We start from the raw sequence: 15,347 nt of genomic DNA, 5'->3' as shown, positions 1-15,347 counted from the left end.
AAATGATATTATTTTGTAATTATAATCTCAAAAATATTTATACTTTATAGTAAAAAAATTTTAAGTGCTTTATATTTTTACAATTTTTTGGTATAAAGTGTAAATATTTTTAAATATTTTTTATTTTTAAAAAGATCCCAATTTTTAAAGTATATTTATTAACCTTTTCAAATTCCTAAATCATAAATAATAATGAATAAATAGCTCACAATAACGTTAATTTTGCCTTCTTTATAATTGTGTTTTCTTTTGTGTTATTTGGTTTATTCAAGATATGTCAAGATTTTAACTTCTTTTGAATTAGTTTTATTTTAAAAATTAAATGGTTACCATGAATTCCATTTTTTTAATTTCTTTCGTGAAATCACATACTTATCAATTACATACTATTATTTGTGTAACGAATTGTAAAGATTTAAAATAATTATGATATTTTTAAATATATTTTAGTTTTTAAGATTCTATTTATCTCGTTCTTTTTATTGATAAAAATGATCAAATAATTTTAATTTTAATCTTTATTTATTAAAAAATCTTTAAGATTTTAACTAGGATTTCGATATAAAGTTCACTTAAGGCTCTAACTCCTCTATTTTGTTTTTTTTTTTAAATGAACAATTCAAATTTTTCCTCCAAAGGAAAAAAACCGTTAGTAAGTTCTTCCTTTTTATTTAATTATTAGTGGTCGTTTTTCCTTTTAGAGCTTTTAATTTAGATCGAAAGTGTTGAAAAGTGTAGTTTTTCCAAAAATTTCTAACCTTGAATTTCTTGCAATTTGAGGACGACTATAGCATTTAAATTGGGTATTTTTACACAAAAAGATTGTCAAAGTGATTGCTACAATAAATATTAATTTTAGTTCATAGATTTGCTTGAAAAAGTTTGTGTTTGCACTGTTTTACAGCGCTTTAAATGGATTTTCCATATTTGATTTTTGGTTTAAAAGGTGTTAAATACATTGTTTAAAATCTTAGGAGAAATTTTATTATTAAAAGCAGAAAGTTTCAGATTTAATTCTTCCCTAATTTAGGATTGTTTTGAGGGTTTCAAAAGGTTGTAGAATTGGAAAATTAAGTTGTATTTGTAGAACATTAACTCTATTATTTTTTGTGTTGTGTTCTTAAGGTTTAAAGGGGTTTAAATCCAGATTTTCAGTGCCTTTTTTGTGGTTCAAGAACCCTATTTTCCAAGACTCATTATGTATAAAAATTATTTAGAGTGGGAAGAATAGTGGTAGATATGATGGGTTATATTGGGATTAGTTTTTGGACCCATCAAGACATGATATTGATTTTTGATTGGTAAAATTTGGACATGTTTAGGCTTTTAGAGAGTTGACATTGGAGCATTTGAATTTGGGGTTTTGGAGTGAGATCGTAGTGTTGGTGATTGAGGTAAGAAGTTCCAACATTTCTTCCAAAATATAAATTTTGACGGTTATGGTTTGATGAATTTTGAAATATATTTGAAAATATGTTTTGTACCATTTGAAATTGTTTGAAATTGTTTTCATGCTTTAAATGATTTTAAGCATGTTATATCCGTTTGAGAATCAACTAAAATTATTTTTATATTTTTAGATGATTTTGATTAAATGAAATGTGGGATTGTTTTGAATGATGGTTGGAGTGTTTCAACCGATTTTGAATTGAAAGTGATTATGTTTTGGTTGGTTATTTCTGAAAACTTTTGAAAGATTTGAATGATTTGGTTTGAGGAGTTATGCGATTGGAATTGCTATTTGTTGCTATTTGAAACTACATATTTTTGTCTCAAATGTTTCCGAATGGTTCGATTAGGCTTATCCAGATATGTCGATTTGTATGTTTTAGGGATTGTATGGTATTTTGTTGTAGTCAAGTTTGGAATTGAAGCTTATGTGTGAGAAGACATCTTTTTGTGGTTTGGGATTTTTTGAAATGAAGATTCATGTGTGTGTTGCACTCACATGGCCTCACACTTAATTAGTTTTTGTTGTTTTGGTTAGTTGCTAACCAACATTTATGTTGTTCTGGTTGGTTGTTAATTGATGTTTTTGTTGTTCTGGTCAATTGGTAATCGACATTTTTGCTGGTGTTGTCGATTGCTGGTGTTACAGATGAATAACCATTTATGTTGCTGTTATGACCAGTAACCATTTCTATTGGGCTACTGCAATGATACATCTTTCTTACTTTGTATTTGAAAGATTTGAATGAAAAGTGGTAGAGTATTGGCTGGTTGAAAACTTTGTATTTGAAGGTATTGAAAGATTTGTGTTTTAAAAAAACACAAAAGTTTTGTTTTTAAAGTTGTTTTTGTTCGAACGGTTTGGTTTTATTGAAAGACTATTTGAAAGTACTGCATAGACTTTGTCTAAGATGAACCGAGAAATATTATTTAATCGAAAGTTTCATTTTTATCCAACGATGGATTCAAAGGAGAAACAAATGATTTGCTTATAAAACTTCTATAGTTCAATACGTTTTGTTTTGAAGAAAATGTATTATGAACTTGTTGTGAAAGTTGCTTGGGAAGGATTTTTTAACTCATTTTTGTTTTTCAAAATGTTTTTCAAATGAAAATACAAGCAATAATTATGACAGTGATTGAAGGATTTACGTTCTGGCATAACTGGCTTAGGAACTTAGGAATCTTTGATAATTTAGTTGTTATTTTTATTGCTTGTTATCTTTATGTTTGGATGGTGAATCTGACTTGGGGTTTCGAGCCTTGAAGTTACAATTTGAGTGAAAAAATACATATAAAATAATTTTAAAAATAAAGTTACAATATAATTTTCACACGTGTAACACATGTTAATATTATCTAGTCTAGTATATTAAAAGGTGAGGATATCAGAAAAACTTCTTTGGACACTTTGCTCCCTTCTTTATTTTACTTATTTACACAATATGCTATTATCGATTAAATATAAGTAGTAAATTAATTAATTAATTCTTAATTATCAATATTAAATATATAATTAATATCGTAAGGTTGGAATGTAATTATTTTCTAGTTTAATTATAACTAGTGAAGAAACATGTACAATACTTGTGAATCTTGTAGTTTTAATTAAATATTGTAAATATAGTAGAAAGTATGTGAAAAATAAATATTATATAATTTCACTTTAATTCTTATAGCTTATATTTTTTTTTAAGTAAAACATCAAACCAATTTGTTTTCATTTATGAAATTCTAATTTTAACTTCATGTAAAATATTTGTTGTCCGAAAAAAACTATATTGTATTTTTTAAAATGATGAATATTCTTTCATATCTTATTAAAAAAATGGTTTATTTGCTAGTGTTTTTTTTATTATTATTATTATTTTATATGATGGAGGACAATAACAGTTTTTTTTTTAAATATAAATTATAAATCTCATTAACACAAACACCTAGAAGTTAATAAAACTCTGAGGTTATATTCTATTTTATAAGTTTAAAAAAAATAGAAAAGAATTCATTTATGTACATAATAGTTACAAAATTCTAAAAAACGTTGAAGATGAATATTTAGTATGCTTTTAAAATTAATATTGAAATTAAAATTAAAAAAGATTGAATCTATTTGTACTCATTATCTCCCTAATTTTTTCAACTATATGTATCTCTTTGTTCACTTATCTTCTCAAATACTAATTATCTGCCTTTTAAATATGTAATCTCTCTTCACACTAATTCAATACATGGAAAACAATATGTTAATTAATTAATTGAAGGTGCTAGTTTCTATCGAACAATTTGTTAAACATTAATGAAAATCTTTTTATGTATATAAATAAAAAGAAAAAATAAGTGTACCTTTTGAGGCATTAATGCGAGAATTTTGTGATGGCAAAAACACGAGGACTAACATACATCTTCAATGAAGATATAAAATAAAAACCTTTAAATTATTATTTTGAAAAAAATAAAAAGAAACGGAAGGAATAAAGAGAAAATGTAGAGACTTTGTAACATGACCACTTATGATTATCAATTTTTTTTTAACAAAATCAAAATTTAATCTAAAAAATAAAATGTCAAATCCAAAAGAATTCCCAATATTTAGATTAGATTCAGTTGATCGAATCCACGAAGATTATTGCAAAGAAAATGAATGAAAAAAATAGCAAACATTGTTTTTGCAAGTAACACAAACACAAACGAATAACACCACAACAAGTAACAGTTAGCTAAACGATTGCATAACAAATAGCTAAACGATCGCACGATATAAACCTAAACGATCTCATAATAAATATCTAAACTATCGCTTAGTATTCTCTATTCGATCGCTTATTAATCTCTATCTGACCACTTAGTAATATCTAAATGATCGCTTAATATTCTCTAAACGCTCGTTTAGTATTCTTTATTCGATCGCTTAGCATTCTCTCAATGATCAATTACAAACGAATACGCGATTAAGCCCTAAAAAGATAATCAGTCCTCGAATATCAACCTGCCTTCTTCAGGAAGAAGTGTCTCATACCTTTCAGATTATGACGACGATGGCAAGTGTGTAAAGACAACTAGCGAGAAACCTACAAGAAGTACTTTGAGAGAAAATTCTTCGAAGAGAAATGCTTTGAGAAGGAAATGCAGGAAATGAAGGGACCTATCGTTGTAAAGTATTTGTAGCGGCACATACCAAACGGTCCGAAGGCTTTTAAAATTGGGAGTAATTTTAGAATTTTGCATGGATAAAAGGTCCCTGATAGAAAAGTTTTTAGGAAGAGGTCATTGGTAGATTATTTTTTTTTTTGGGATCATTTTGTGAATTTTCTAGCAAATCCAATAACATCATAATTATAAGCATAATCAGAAACCATAGTGTTCCAAATAACTACACTATTGATGCACATTTTATCCACATTTTATCAAATACTTTTCGGGCATCAAATCTACGAAGACCCCGATTGAAACAAATTCTAAAATTACAATATTTAGAATTGTGGATGAATTTCGCCAAGATTATGTAATCTATTAATTAAAAAGGGAAAAAGAAGTAACGATCATTTAAAAAGAAAATGAAAGGAACGATTATTTTAAAAAAATGAAAAGTAGCAAAAATTGCTTTCAAAATAGAGATTTATTCTAATTAAATTGAGAGTGGATTATTAAGAGAATTCATGGTCATGAAACAATTTTATGGTACGAGTTTGGATAATCACTTATCTGAAAATTTGGTAAGCATTCTTTTATGTTATGAAAATCTAGTCGCCGTTATTGTCGATGATCTGAAAGTTAAATATGTTCCCTTTATGATTGTGAAGAGTTACAGTGAAGTTGATGGAGTTATAAATATATTGAATCGTCATGTAACAATTACACGAATACCACTACCGAATCTAAGAGGGTATTATAGTTATTTATTTTAAAACGGAGGGCAAATTGGGAAGTAAAAATTATCCCACTTCCCCCTTTTAATATAGTAGAGATGAATATTGGAAATTAAAAAAAAATAGGATTCAAAAAGGACTTTATAACTCTCACCTTCAACTATTATAAAAAGACTTTCACCATTTTTCACTAACATTCAGTTCTCTTTACTTTTTTATTATAATAGTTTCATCAACTATTATAATTAATATTCTTCATCACATTCTTTCTCCATTTTTGTTCTCTCAAAATCTTCTTAATTATTGATCCATTTCAAAATGTTAGTGTTATATTCAAATGGCAAGATATATCTGTATTGAACCATGATCTTGGATTTTAGGTTTTTACTACTTTACTTTACAAGTCCATTTTAATGAAGTCAAATGTTAATGTTTGTTTTGCAAGCAAACAAATCTATGTTAATGAATGTGTATAGCTAATGTCTTGATTTTTTTTGTTACTATTTTCTTCTCTTTTTTTATTTTTTTTTTTATTTTTCTAACTAATGTATTGTTATTTCACTTAAAATGTTTGTTGAGAAAATAAAAGTTCATCGATCAATTACAAGTTTACTTTTTTTTGAATAAAAAGTCATGTAATTCTGTACCTCACAATTTATTTGATCAATTATAAATAGCATATTAATCTATTAAATTAATTATTCAAAATAAAAAATTGGATTGAAAATTAAAAAAAGCTCGAACAATAAGTTTTGTGAAAGAAATTTTCTTTAATTATAATATGAAATCAAGTTAGTAAATTAAAGTTTATCTTTATTGAGTTTGAAAAGTTTATTAGATCACATAAAAAGTTAGTTTGATTTTTTTCAAAAAAAAATAAGTGCTTTTTTTCAAAAAAAAATAATCAATGATAGACAAAAGTAACTTTTTAGAAACGAATCCTTTGAAATAATTTAAATAAAAAAATGAAAATACCTATATTTTTTTTAATTGAAACATTAAATATCAAACGTAACATAAATTTTCCTAGAGAAAGTGGTAGGAAATAATCAATGCAATTTTAATACGTCCATAAAGACTAGGTGAATGGAATATGAAAAACTATACCTCTATATAATTATTCTAAAATTATGTATATATTTCTAATCATACTTAATTATCAATTTGAAAGTTTTGTGGTAAGAAACATTATGAAAAAGTTTAAGCATATACTAATAATAATTAAGACTCTTAAATGATAGTGTAAATGATAAAATGTTAGACAAATTGAAAATGCATAAACTAATTTAGATATCATTTCTATCATTATGAAAAAATGCATAACTATTAATATAAAAACAAAACTTATTTTAAATATTTGTATATTTGAAAGTTTTAACTTACATTTTTTATTTAATAATAACTAATATTTCTAAGATTATATTTTTTACGATTATAATTTTTTTTATTGATTTATAAATCTTCATTACATTTTTTTGTTTATTTTTATAAATTTTAATCTTTTATCTTTATTCTTCGATTTTCAAACTTTATGGAATTTAATTTATCTAAATTATTTATTTCTTCGAATAGCTTTAAAAGACTTTTCAACTTTTCTGTCTATCGAGAATTAATAAAATCTTATTTAAAAAAAATAAAAAAGAATAAAAAATCACACAACCAAATTCTTTTTTAATTACAAAGTTTATTTGAGTTTCTCTTTTAATAAAAAGTTGAATGACGATGGGTCGTTACACTTTTATTTTTTTAGATGTAATTAACTACTCTGATTCAATTTTAATTGTAATTATATAATAAAACCAACATAAGAGATGGTGAAACGATAGAATATGGAAGTCTTTTATTTTCAAAGTTTTCTTAATTAATTTCAAAAAATAATTATATAATTACTATTTTACATTTAATTGTAATCAATATTGAATTTTCAAATTTGTTAATAAATTTTTTTCATACCCACGTGAATAATTCATTTACTTAAAATTTTTAAGAGCTAACTTTAAAGTAATAATGGAAAAGTTAAAATTGAAAAGCTAGAATATAAATAACTTTTTATTAAAAGTTTATCCCTTAATTTTATATAAATGAAATCTAAAAGCTAATTTAAAAGTTATGATTTATTTTAATATAATTAATAATGAAATATCAAAATTTAGAATTTTTAGAGGTTTGTTACTTTTTATCTCCTACAACTATATAAATATTAAATTTATACTACTCATTTTTAACAAAACCTCAAAATTTTCTAGTAAATAGGTTTGTTTTTCTCCTTTAGTAATTTTCTTGTTTTTTTTTTGTTGTTGGATTATTTGTTTTCCTTATAACTTCTTTTAATAAATATTTTTAGATTATATTATAATAAAAAAAAAGGAAAAACAACCCTTAGTAAGTTCTTTTTTGTTAGGACTATTCCTAATAAGTTCTAAAATCTACTGTTGAATGAAAAAATTTAGATGATTACAAATGATCACGTCACGAAATTACGAGTCATCGTATTTTGGACCAATTAAATGTCTACATGCATCCCAAATGAAATTGAAAAAAAATGACAAATTTTTATAATTCCACGCGTGTTGGTAACACCATTATATTGAATTAGCTAGTTCATATTAAGAAAAAATCCTGTAAGGTAAAAAAATTAATAATATATTTGAGTATAGATAGAATATACATAAATTTTCTTAAATAAATAAATAAATAAAAGTTAAAAAAAAAAAAAAAAGATTTGCATGAGAAGCCCTTTTGAAAGGTCCATTTTCCCAAAAGGCACCTGTTCTGTTTGCGTACACAAATCGCTTTTCAGTTCCTTCTTTATTTCTTCTCTCTCTCTCTTTCAGAAACCAAAAACCAAAAACCAAAACCAGAACCAAAACCAAAACCCCTCTTTGATTCTCTCTCTCATCCTCACTTTTCCCCTCTCTCTCTCCTTTACCGAACCCTCAAGAATTTCCATTCCCCTAATTCCCTTCTCCCAATTTTCACCATGGATTCTGAGGACGATCTTCATTACTCCACCGACGTTGAATCCGTCGACGATGATTGCGATTTCTACAGCGGTGAAATGGACATGGGTATGGGTTATTACACCGATGATGATGACCCTGATGCTGAGGATTTCGTCGACGACGATACCGATGATTACTTCGAGTCCCGCCGCCGCGAGGTTGGTTCTTCCAATTCTTTTCTTCCTTCCTTTATTTTTATTTGTTGTTATTGAAAAATTAGGTAAATTGAAGGGAGGGAGGCAAATTTCGATCTCTTTCGGCGGCTACGCGACGATCCTTGAGACAAGAATGGGTTTGAATCGTTCTATTTGATCTTTTGGTGATTTTAGTTTTCGAGGTTCTGCTCCTCTGCTGCCCTTCAAGTTGATTTAAGTGGTATCGTTTTCTTTTTGTCGAGCGGCTAAGTGGGGTTTTTTAATCTTGTTGCAAATTGAACATTGGCTAAAAAAAAAAAATAAGTATTTTAAATGATTGTCTCTGACTCCCTAGGTTTATGCAGTTGTTTGGGCCTGGGCGAGGAGAAAAATTGGATATTCTTTTTGTTTTGTATGGTTTTGTAAAGAAATTCGCACTGGAGTAATTATGGTAACTTGTTATAAATAGCGCATATCTAATTCTGTTTAAACTTGAAAGAGAAAAACGAGTTCAAAAATTGCCCCTTTCTATGGTAGTAACTTTTACTATTGGATTTTTCATGTGAAGGTGTATTCTGACTGCCAGAGATGGGGAAGTTAATTTTATTACCACTCATGAATTTCTATTTTCAGTTGGGTTTATAGTACAAATTTTGGTTGGATAGTTTTATTGTTTGGAATTTGGATAAGCATTATACATAGTTAAGGCATCATCTTGTGTACCTTTGCTAGAATGCGAAATGATAGGTGGTACTCCCATTTATGCACTGCAAAATAGGACTGAATTTTCTATTTATTTCTTCCTCCCTCTATGTATAGATTTTGTTTTTGTTGTTGCTTCTGCTTTGAGGTGTCGCTGAACTTTGTCAGAATTGTCAGCTTGCAGTATCTAAATATTCATGAATTGAAACAGAATCTTTTGATCATGAATACTGCAGACAATTGTTGTATTTTACGATTGTTTTTTTAAATAATGTTTCCGCTATTGTTCTGTCTGTTGTCGGTAGTTTCTACCTTTTATTGGTAGTGATATTAATAATACAACTGTGTCATAACCTTTCTATACCACTTGCTTCGGTTTCTATGATTTAAACGTGGTTAAGGGTGGAATAAGTCTTTATGTGAGGGACGTGGGTAAGCTTCTATTTATTTTTGATGTTTTGGTGCCATTTTTCAATTATAACCTTTTTTCATCTATTTGAGCTATGCTAACCACCCCATCCCATGGAAATCTGATTTAATTATCGGCAAAGTTTGTTTTAAATCTTGTAGCTTTCTTTGTTCTTGTTTTTTATTGTTACTGACTTTAATTTTTTGTCCTTGTGCAGCAAAATTATACAATACTAAATGAGTCAGATATAAGACAACGCCAAGAGGATGACATTACAAGAATTTCTTCTGTACTTTCTATATCACGCGTAGCTGCCATTGTCTTACTCCGCCACTTCAATTGGTATGGTTTTAATTGTTGAATTTTTGTCCAGGCATATTCTCTCTGTTTTCTCTTTGTGATTGTCTTGGTTTTTTGTAACGAGCTAACTTTTTGTGATAAAAAACCATTTCCATGTTTTTTGGAAAGTTTACATTGTAGGTTTCTGTAATCATGCATGTTCTTATATATATATATTATCAATATTCCATGCAGGAGTGTTACTAAAGTCCACGATGAATGGTTTGCCGATGAAACTCGAGTAAGGAAGCAAGTTGGCTTGTTGGAAGCACCTGTTGTACATGTCCTAAATGCTAGAGATGTATGAAACGTATATATTTGAATCCTCATCGTCTTCTTTGTCTTGGTTTATTATGAAATCTGCGTTGGTGTATTTTGATTGCATAACATTTGGAAAAATATCTCGATGATTGGTTTGGCTGGCAGCGAACCTGTGGAATCTGTTTTGAGTCGTATCCAAATAGTAGGATCAAGTCAGCTGCCTGTGGTCATCCTTTCTGTGCCTTCTGCTGGGAAGGTTTGTCTTAATTTCTTTTACAGTGTTATGAAATTCTAATAGTTTATTATATTCTTTATCAAGGCTGTATTTGTTGAGTTCCTACTTCCTATATTTGCTGGAACACTGACTTTTGGGGATAACATACAAACACAAAAACTGCTTTCAATCTTGTATTGTCCTTATGTTTCGTGCATGGATCTCTGGATAGGCTACATTAGCACATCAATTAATGACGGTCCTGGATGTCTGTCGTTGAGATGTCCTGATCCTTCTTGTGGTGCTGTGGTTGATCAAGACATGATTAATTCATTGGCCTCCAGTGAAGACAGGAAGAAATATGCTCGTTATCTTCTTAGGTCTTATGTTGAAGACAACAAAAAGGTATACCTTATACCATGCAGCCATACGGCTGTGATTAGTATAGAAACCCTTACATGCTAAAATTTAAGTACAAATTACATTGTGTTGTTTCTTTCCGTGGATCAATTATATTAAATGGTAGTTTTGTTTTATAACGTGCAGCTTTCTTTTATTATTTATTGTTGCTTTCCTATCTTTCTCATGTTTTCATTTTCACGTTCTTCCTTCCTACTGCCAGACTAAATGGTGCCCAGCGCCTGGTTGTGAGTATGCTGTTCTCTTTGATGCTGGCAATGGAAATTATGATGTTTCTTGCTTCTGCACATATGGCTTCTGCTGGAAAGTTGGTATCACCAATCTTTTATGAAATTGTTGTTTTAGCTTTTATTATTTTACATATGTATTTAACTTTTCTTTTGAATCTTCAGTGCACGGAAGAAGCTCACCGTCCTGTAGATTGTGCTACTGTGGAAAAATGGATTTTAAAGAACAGTGCCGAGTCTGAAAATATGAACTGGTATTTCTTCTGGTACTCATAGGCTTCCTTGGGTTTTTGTAACACTCCTAGACGATTTTAAAGAAAAATTTGTTTGACCATTTTTCCCTTTCTCCCAATCAATGTTAGCTTTTCTGGAGTCTTTTCCCCATGTGCTTTTTCTTTTATATTCTCATTGTTGTTTTTTATTCATTAAGCTCCCGGTGTTTTTCCATTTGTTATTCTTGTGCAAGACTTGAACATGATTAACATGAGTTGATTGTCATATGCTATGTTTATGCATGCACGTAAGTTTCATTTATATGATGAGGCATGAACCAGAGGAAACGTTTAAAGATGTAATTAGCTTGTTTTCTGGAAAACCTAATTTTTTTTAATATTGTAATTTCAGGATATTGGCTAATTCCAAGCCTTGTCCAAAGTGCAAGCGGCCAATTGAGAAAAATCAAGGGTGCATGCACATGACTTGCACACCTCCGTGTAAATTTGAATTTTGCTGGTAAGCGTTGATGGAGTTGATGGAATGAAGTTATCTCTTCTCTTGACATCTTATTGCAAGTTTTTTATTGTTTAATTACGATTCAGAATCCTATCCTCTGGGTCAAATATTTTATTGTGTGGAATGTTTGGAATTGACGAACATTTTATCAATTGCATCTTTTGATGGTCTTTTAGATTATACAAATAGGTCGTTCTTTGACTTTGTAAATTTACAAAGTGCAGGCTATGTCTTGGTGCATGGTCTGATCATGGTGAAAGAACTGGTGGTTTCTATGCTTGCAACCGATATGAGGTAGCTAAGCAAGATGGTGTGGTAAGCAACCTTTCAGGCTATAGCCGATTCCTGTTGGATTTGGTGGAGCTCTCCTTGAAATTGACTTTTTTATGCTTAACATTGTAGTATGATGAGGCTGAGAAAAGAAGAGAAATGGCAAAGAATTCTTTGGAGAGATACACTCACTATTATGAACGTTGGGCAAGCAATCAAACAGTATGCAGGACAACCATCTCAAACTTACATATGCTAGTTTTTATATAGTTTTCTAATTTTAGCCATGGTCTCTGGCATCCTGTTGTTTGTCTTTAAGGCACATGATACACGATTGTTTGTTTCTCCTCTATGATAGGCTTCTTTTATATTATTTCTTAACGTGTGTGTATTGCTTGCTATGTCAACTTATTGCAACATTTGCCGAAGAGGGGAAAGAGAAAAAGGGGGTAACATTAGGTTCAGGTCTCGGTAGTCAACCTGCTAGTATAGTATGTCCTTGGAAGTTCTATGATGCCTAACATAGTCTTTTTCTTTTCTTTTTTTTTTTTCCTTTCCTGGATAAAAGGCAACTTCTGTTGAGAAAAAATGACACCATAAAATTTTCAATTGACAAATCTCTGAGTTCTATTTACATTCACTAACTATTCATTTCGACGGATGAGGGGGAAATTTTTTAGTTGAGATTATTGTATTTATTCTTTGTTAGTCGTTCATGATATTCACTATCTTCTGCCTACCATATCATTATTGTCATATGATATTCTGACTATAGTAATTTGTTAGAAAAGCCACATTATTTGTTAGTGATATTTGCCGGACATTTGTTGGTGGATGGCAGAAGAAAGATCAGAATTGGTCAAACTTTTTCCATTGCAAGTCATTACTGAAATTTTTCTCTGGGAGGGTTTTTCGTTTTGCTTGTAGATGGATGGACGTTGTTGACTAGGGTTTTATATGTTGTTTTTCTTCCTAGTCCAAGCCAATTGGGATCTATTTAAATTTATTTCTCTCATGTTTGTGTGCGTTTATCTGTTCAATAGATTGGATTCTTTTCTTTGGAAGCTGCTAGATATGTTCTTGTTCTCCTCCATATAATCTGGACATTGTTCAAACTGTCTTATTTTATTACTTTTTGTTTATTGATTGTTGACGTTATGCTTTCTTTGTCCTCTGCAGTCTAGGCAAAAAGCAATAGCAGATTTGCATCAAATGCAGAATGTGCATGTGAGTTTCTATTTTAATAATGACACTTTATTTTTGACGAGCTACTGGATTACTTGTTCTCATAAGCTTTGATGTTTAAAACCGATTTATATCCATCTCTAGTTTTTCAATGATATCTAGTTGCTTGTAGGTGAAAAAAATCGAATCACAAGAACATCTTAGTTCTCAACTTTTCACATGCGCATGTGTGTGATTATATTGTTTACTCTTGTTTCCTTCGGGCCTATTTAAATTTTGGAGTTAAGATTCTTGTTTCTCGTTCTTTCACAGATTGAGAAGCTCAGTGATATACACTGCACTCCTGAATCTCAGCTAAAGTTCATAACAGAGGCTTGGTTACAGGTATGTAAGAAATTATCCAACTATGAAACATCAGATTTTTTTGGTTTATTGGTGCATAAATTTGTGTTCTTGTAGTCGTAGTGGACTTTCAAGTTGTATGTGTCACAATTTTATTTTTGGGGATGTTTGGGTGTTGAGTTGAGTTTTGAAGTCTGGAGCTAATATGTTGAAGTTAGGAAGTCTATGTTGGGGTGCAGAGTTGTAAAATGGAGTTCCTCGATAAATATGCGAACTTCAATGGTTAACACTATTGAAGTTGAATTATTTAACACCGACTTATGAAGTGAGCGGGCCAAACACCCCGATCGTACTCAAGGGGGAAAAAAGTTTACATTACAGTTTGAGTTTTGAAGGATATTGATAATAGTAAAAATAAGAAGAAGAAGAGCTACAATTTACAGAGTTTGAGACAGAATATTATTTTAGTCCAACTATTTTTTTGACCACATATTATTTCATGGTAATTATTTGCAGATAATTGAATGCAGACGAGTTTTGAAATGGACTTATGCATATGGTTATTACCTGCCGGAACAGGAGCATGCCAAGAGACAGTTTTTTGAATATTTGCAAGGTGATTTCATTCTCAAGGTACTGACAAGGAAAAATTTCTTCATGCTATGGTTGCTAAAATAATTGGATATTTACTTCTGCAGGTGAGGCCGAGTCTGGATTAGAAAGGCTTCATCAATGCGCCGAAAAGGAACTACTCCAGTTCCTTAATGCAGAAGGTCCATCAAAAGAATTTAATGACTTCCGCACAAAGCTTGCTGGTCTGACCAGGTAAATGAGGGCTCATTAATGAACACAAGTCTGATTTCAAAATTTAAATAAGCTTTGTGCAACAAAACGTGCCAAGTAACATTTTGCAACTCATTTATTTGTCTGCCACATACAGTGTTACTCGAAATTACTTTGAGAACCTGGTTAGAGCATTAGAGAATGGGCTTTCAGATGTAAACTCTCACGGAGCAAGCAGCGGCACAACGAGCTCAAAAAACACAGCAGGAAGTAGTAAAGGAGGGAGAAGCGGACGAGGTAAGGGAGTGAATCGAACTGCTAGTTCGACCAGAAGTGGCGACAATGGCACTCATTGGTCATGTGAACACTGTACCTTTGTGAACACTAGATCTGCTACCACGTGCGAGATGTGCCATCAACGCCATTGAAAACCTCTGGTTTCAATCAAAGTAGAGTAAGAGAGTAATCAACAACGACGAGAAACAGAATGATTTGGTGGGTTTGCGAACCCTTTTTTTTATGTGTTGATTATTTGAAAAAGGAGAAAAAAAGGAAGATAAAAAAGGACTGCTGTGATGATGATTGGAAAACAGCAGGGGATGGATGGTGTGTGTTGAGAGAGGGAAATGTCAAATATGATCTCAATGTAAATAGTTGGCAGTATAAATTAACAAATTTGTGTTGTCCAAAAATGTGGCTTTCACTTGCTGGTTTATAAATGTCTCGTACAAATACAGGTGGGAGATTATAACTACTAGTGTTGAAATAATGCATTAAAGTTTCTATCATGCCCAATACCAATCTTTCTTGAGATTTTCTGCATTTCTGTGTTTTTTCATTCATTTAACTTATTGTATTGTATAGCATCGGAGGATTGTAATTAATGGGTTTTGTTATTTAGGATACGTTTGATAATGTTGTGGTTTTGTATCTATTTTTCGATCTGTTTCTGTTTGTTTTTAAATTTTAAGATATGTTTCTAAAAAGGGACTGAAATTGAGAAACTATACAA

The 15,347-nt window shown here is 29.9% G+C and overlaps 1 protein-coding gene across 1 annotated transcript; it reads left to right on the top strand.

The window, feature by feature from the left end:
* The first annotated feature begins 8,295 nt into the window (after positions 1–8,295).
* Positions 8,296–15,130, top strand: LOC120075579 (probable E3 ubiquitin-protein ligase ARI8). The gene is made up of 15 exons (XM_039029108.1): positions 8,296–8,475; positions 9,780–9,904; positions 10,097–10,202; positions 10,328–10,418; positions 10,609–10,781; positions 10,999–11,103; positions 11,189–11,277; positions 11,648–11,755; positions 11,980–12,070; positions 12,158–12,247; positions 13,205–13,252; positions 13,523–13,594; positions 14,069–14,168; positions 14,251–14,377; positions 14,493–15,130. Exons 1-15 carry the CDS (start codon positions 8,296–8,298, stop codon positions 14,761–14,763), a joined length of 1,776 nt encoding a protein of 591 aa, XP_038885036.1. The 3' UTR covers positions 14,764–15,130.
* The last annotated feature ends 217 nt before the right edge of the window (positions 15,131–15,347 follow it).

The sequence above is a fragment of the Benincasa hispida genome, chromosome 4 (assembly GCF_009727055.1).
Source record: "Benincasa hispida cultivar B227 chromosome 4, ASM972705v1, whole genome shotgun sequence".
Classification (NCBI taxonomy): domain Eukaryota; kingdom Viridiplantae; phylum Streptophyta; class Magnoliopsida; order Cucurbitales; family Cucurbitaceae; genus Benincasa; species Benincasa hispida.
The sequence above is the reverse complement of the archived record's forward strand: the minus strand, read 5'-3'. Positions and strand labels throughout refer to the sequence as shown.

What these genes read in the sequence shown, in the direction of transcription:
- LOC120075579 (XM_039029108.1), top strand. Translation starts at nt 8,296, where the DNA reads ATGGATTCTGAGGACGATCTTCATTACTCCACCGACGTTGAATCCGTC. An exon ending in TAACAGAGGCTTGGTTACAG is followed by an intron (nt 13,595 to 14,068) that starts GTATGTAAGAAA and finishes AATTATTTGCAG; the next exon opens with ATAATTGAATGCAGACGAGT. An exon ending in AAGCTTGCTGGTCTGACCAG is followed by an intron (nt 14,378 to 14,492) that starts GTAAATGAGGGC and finishes TGCCACATACAG; the next exon opens with TGTTACTCGAAATTACTTTG.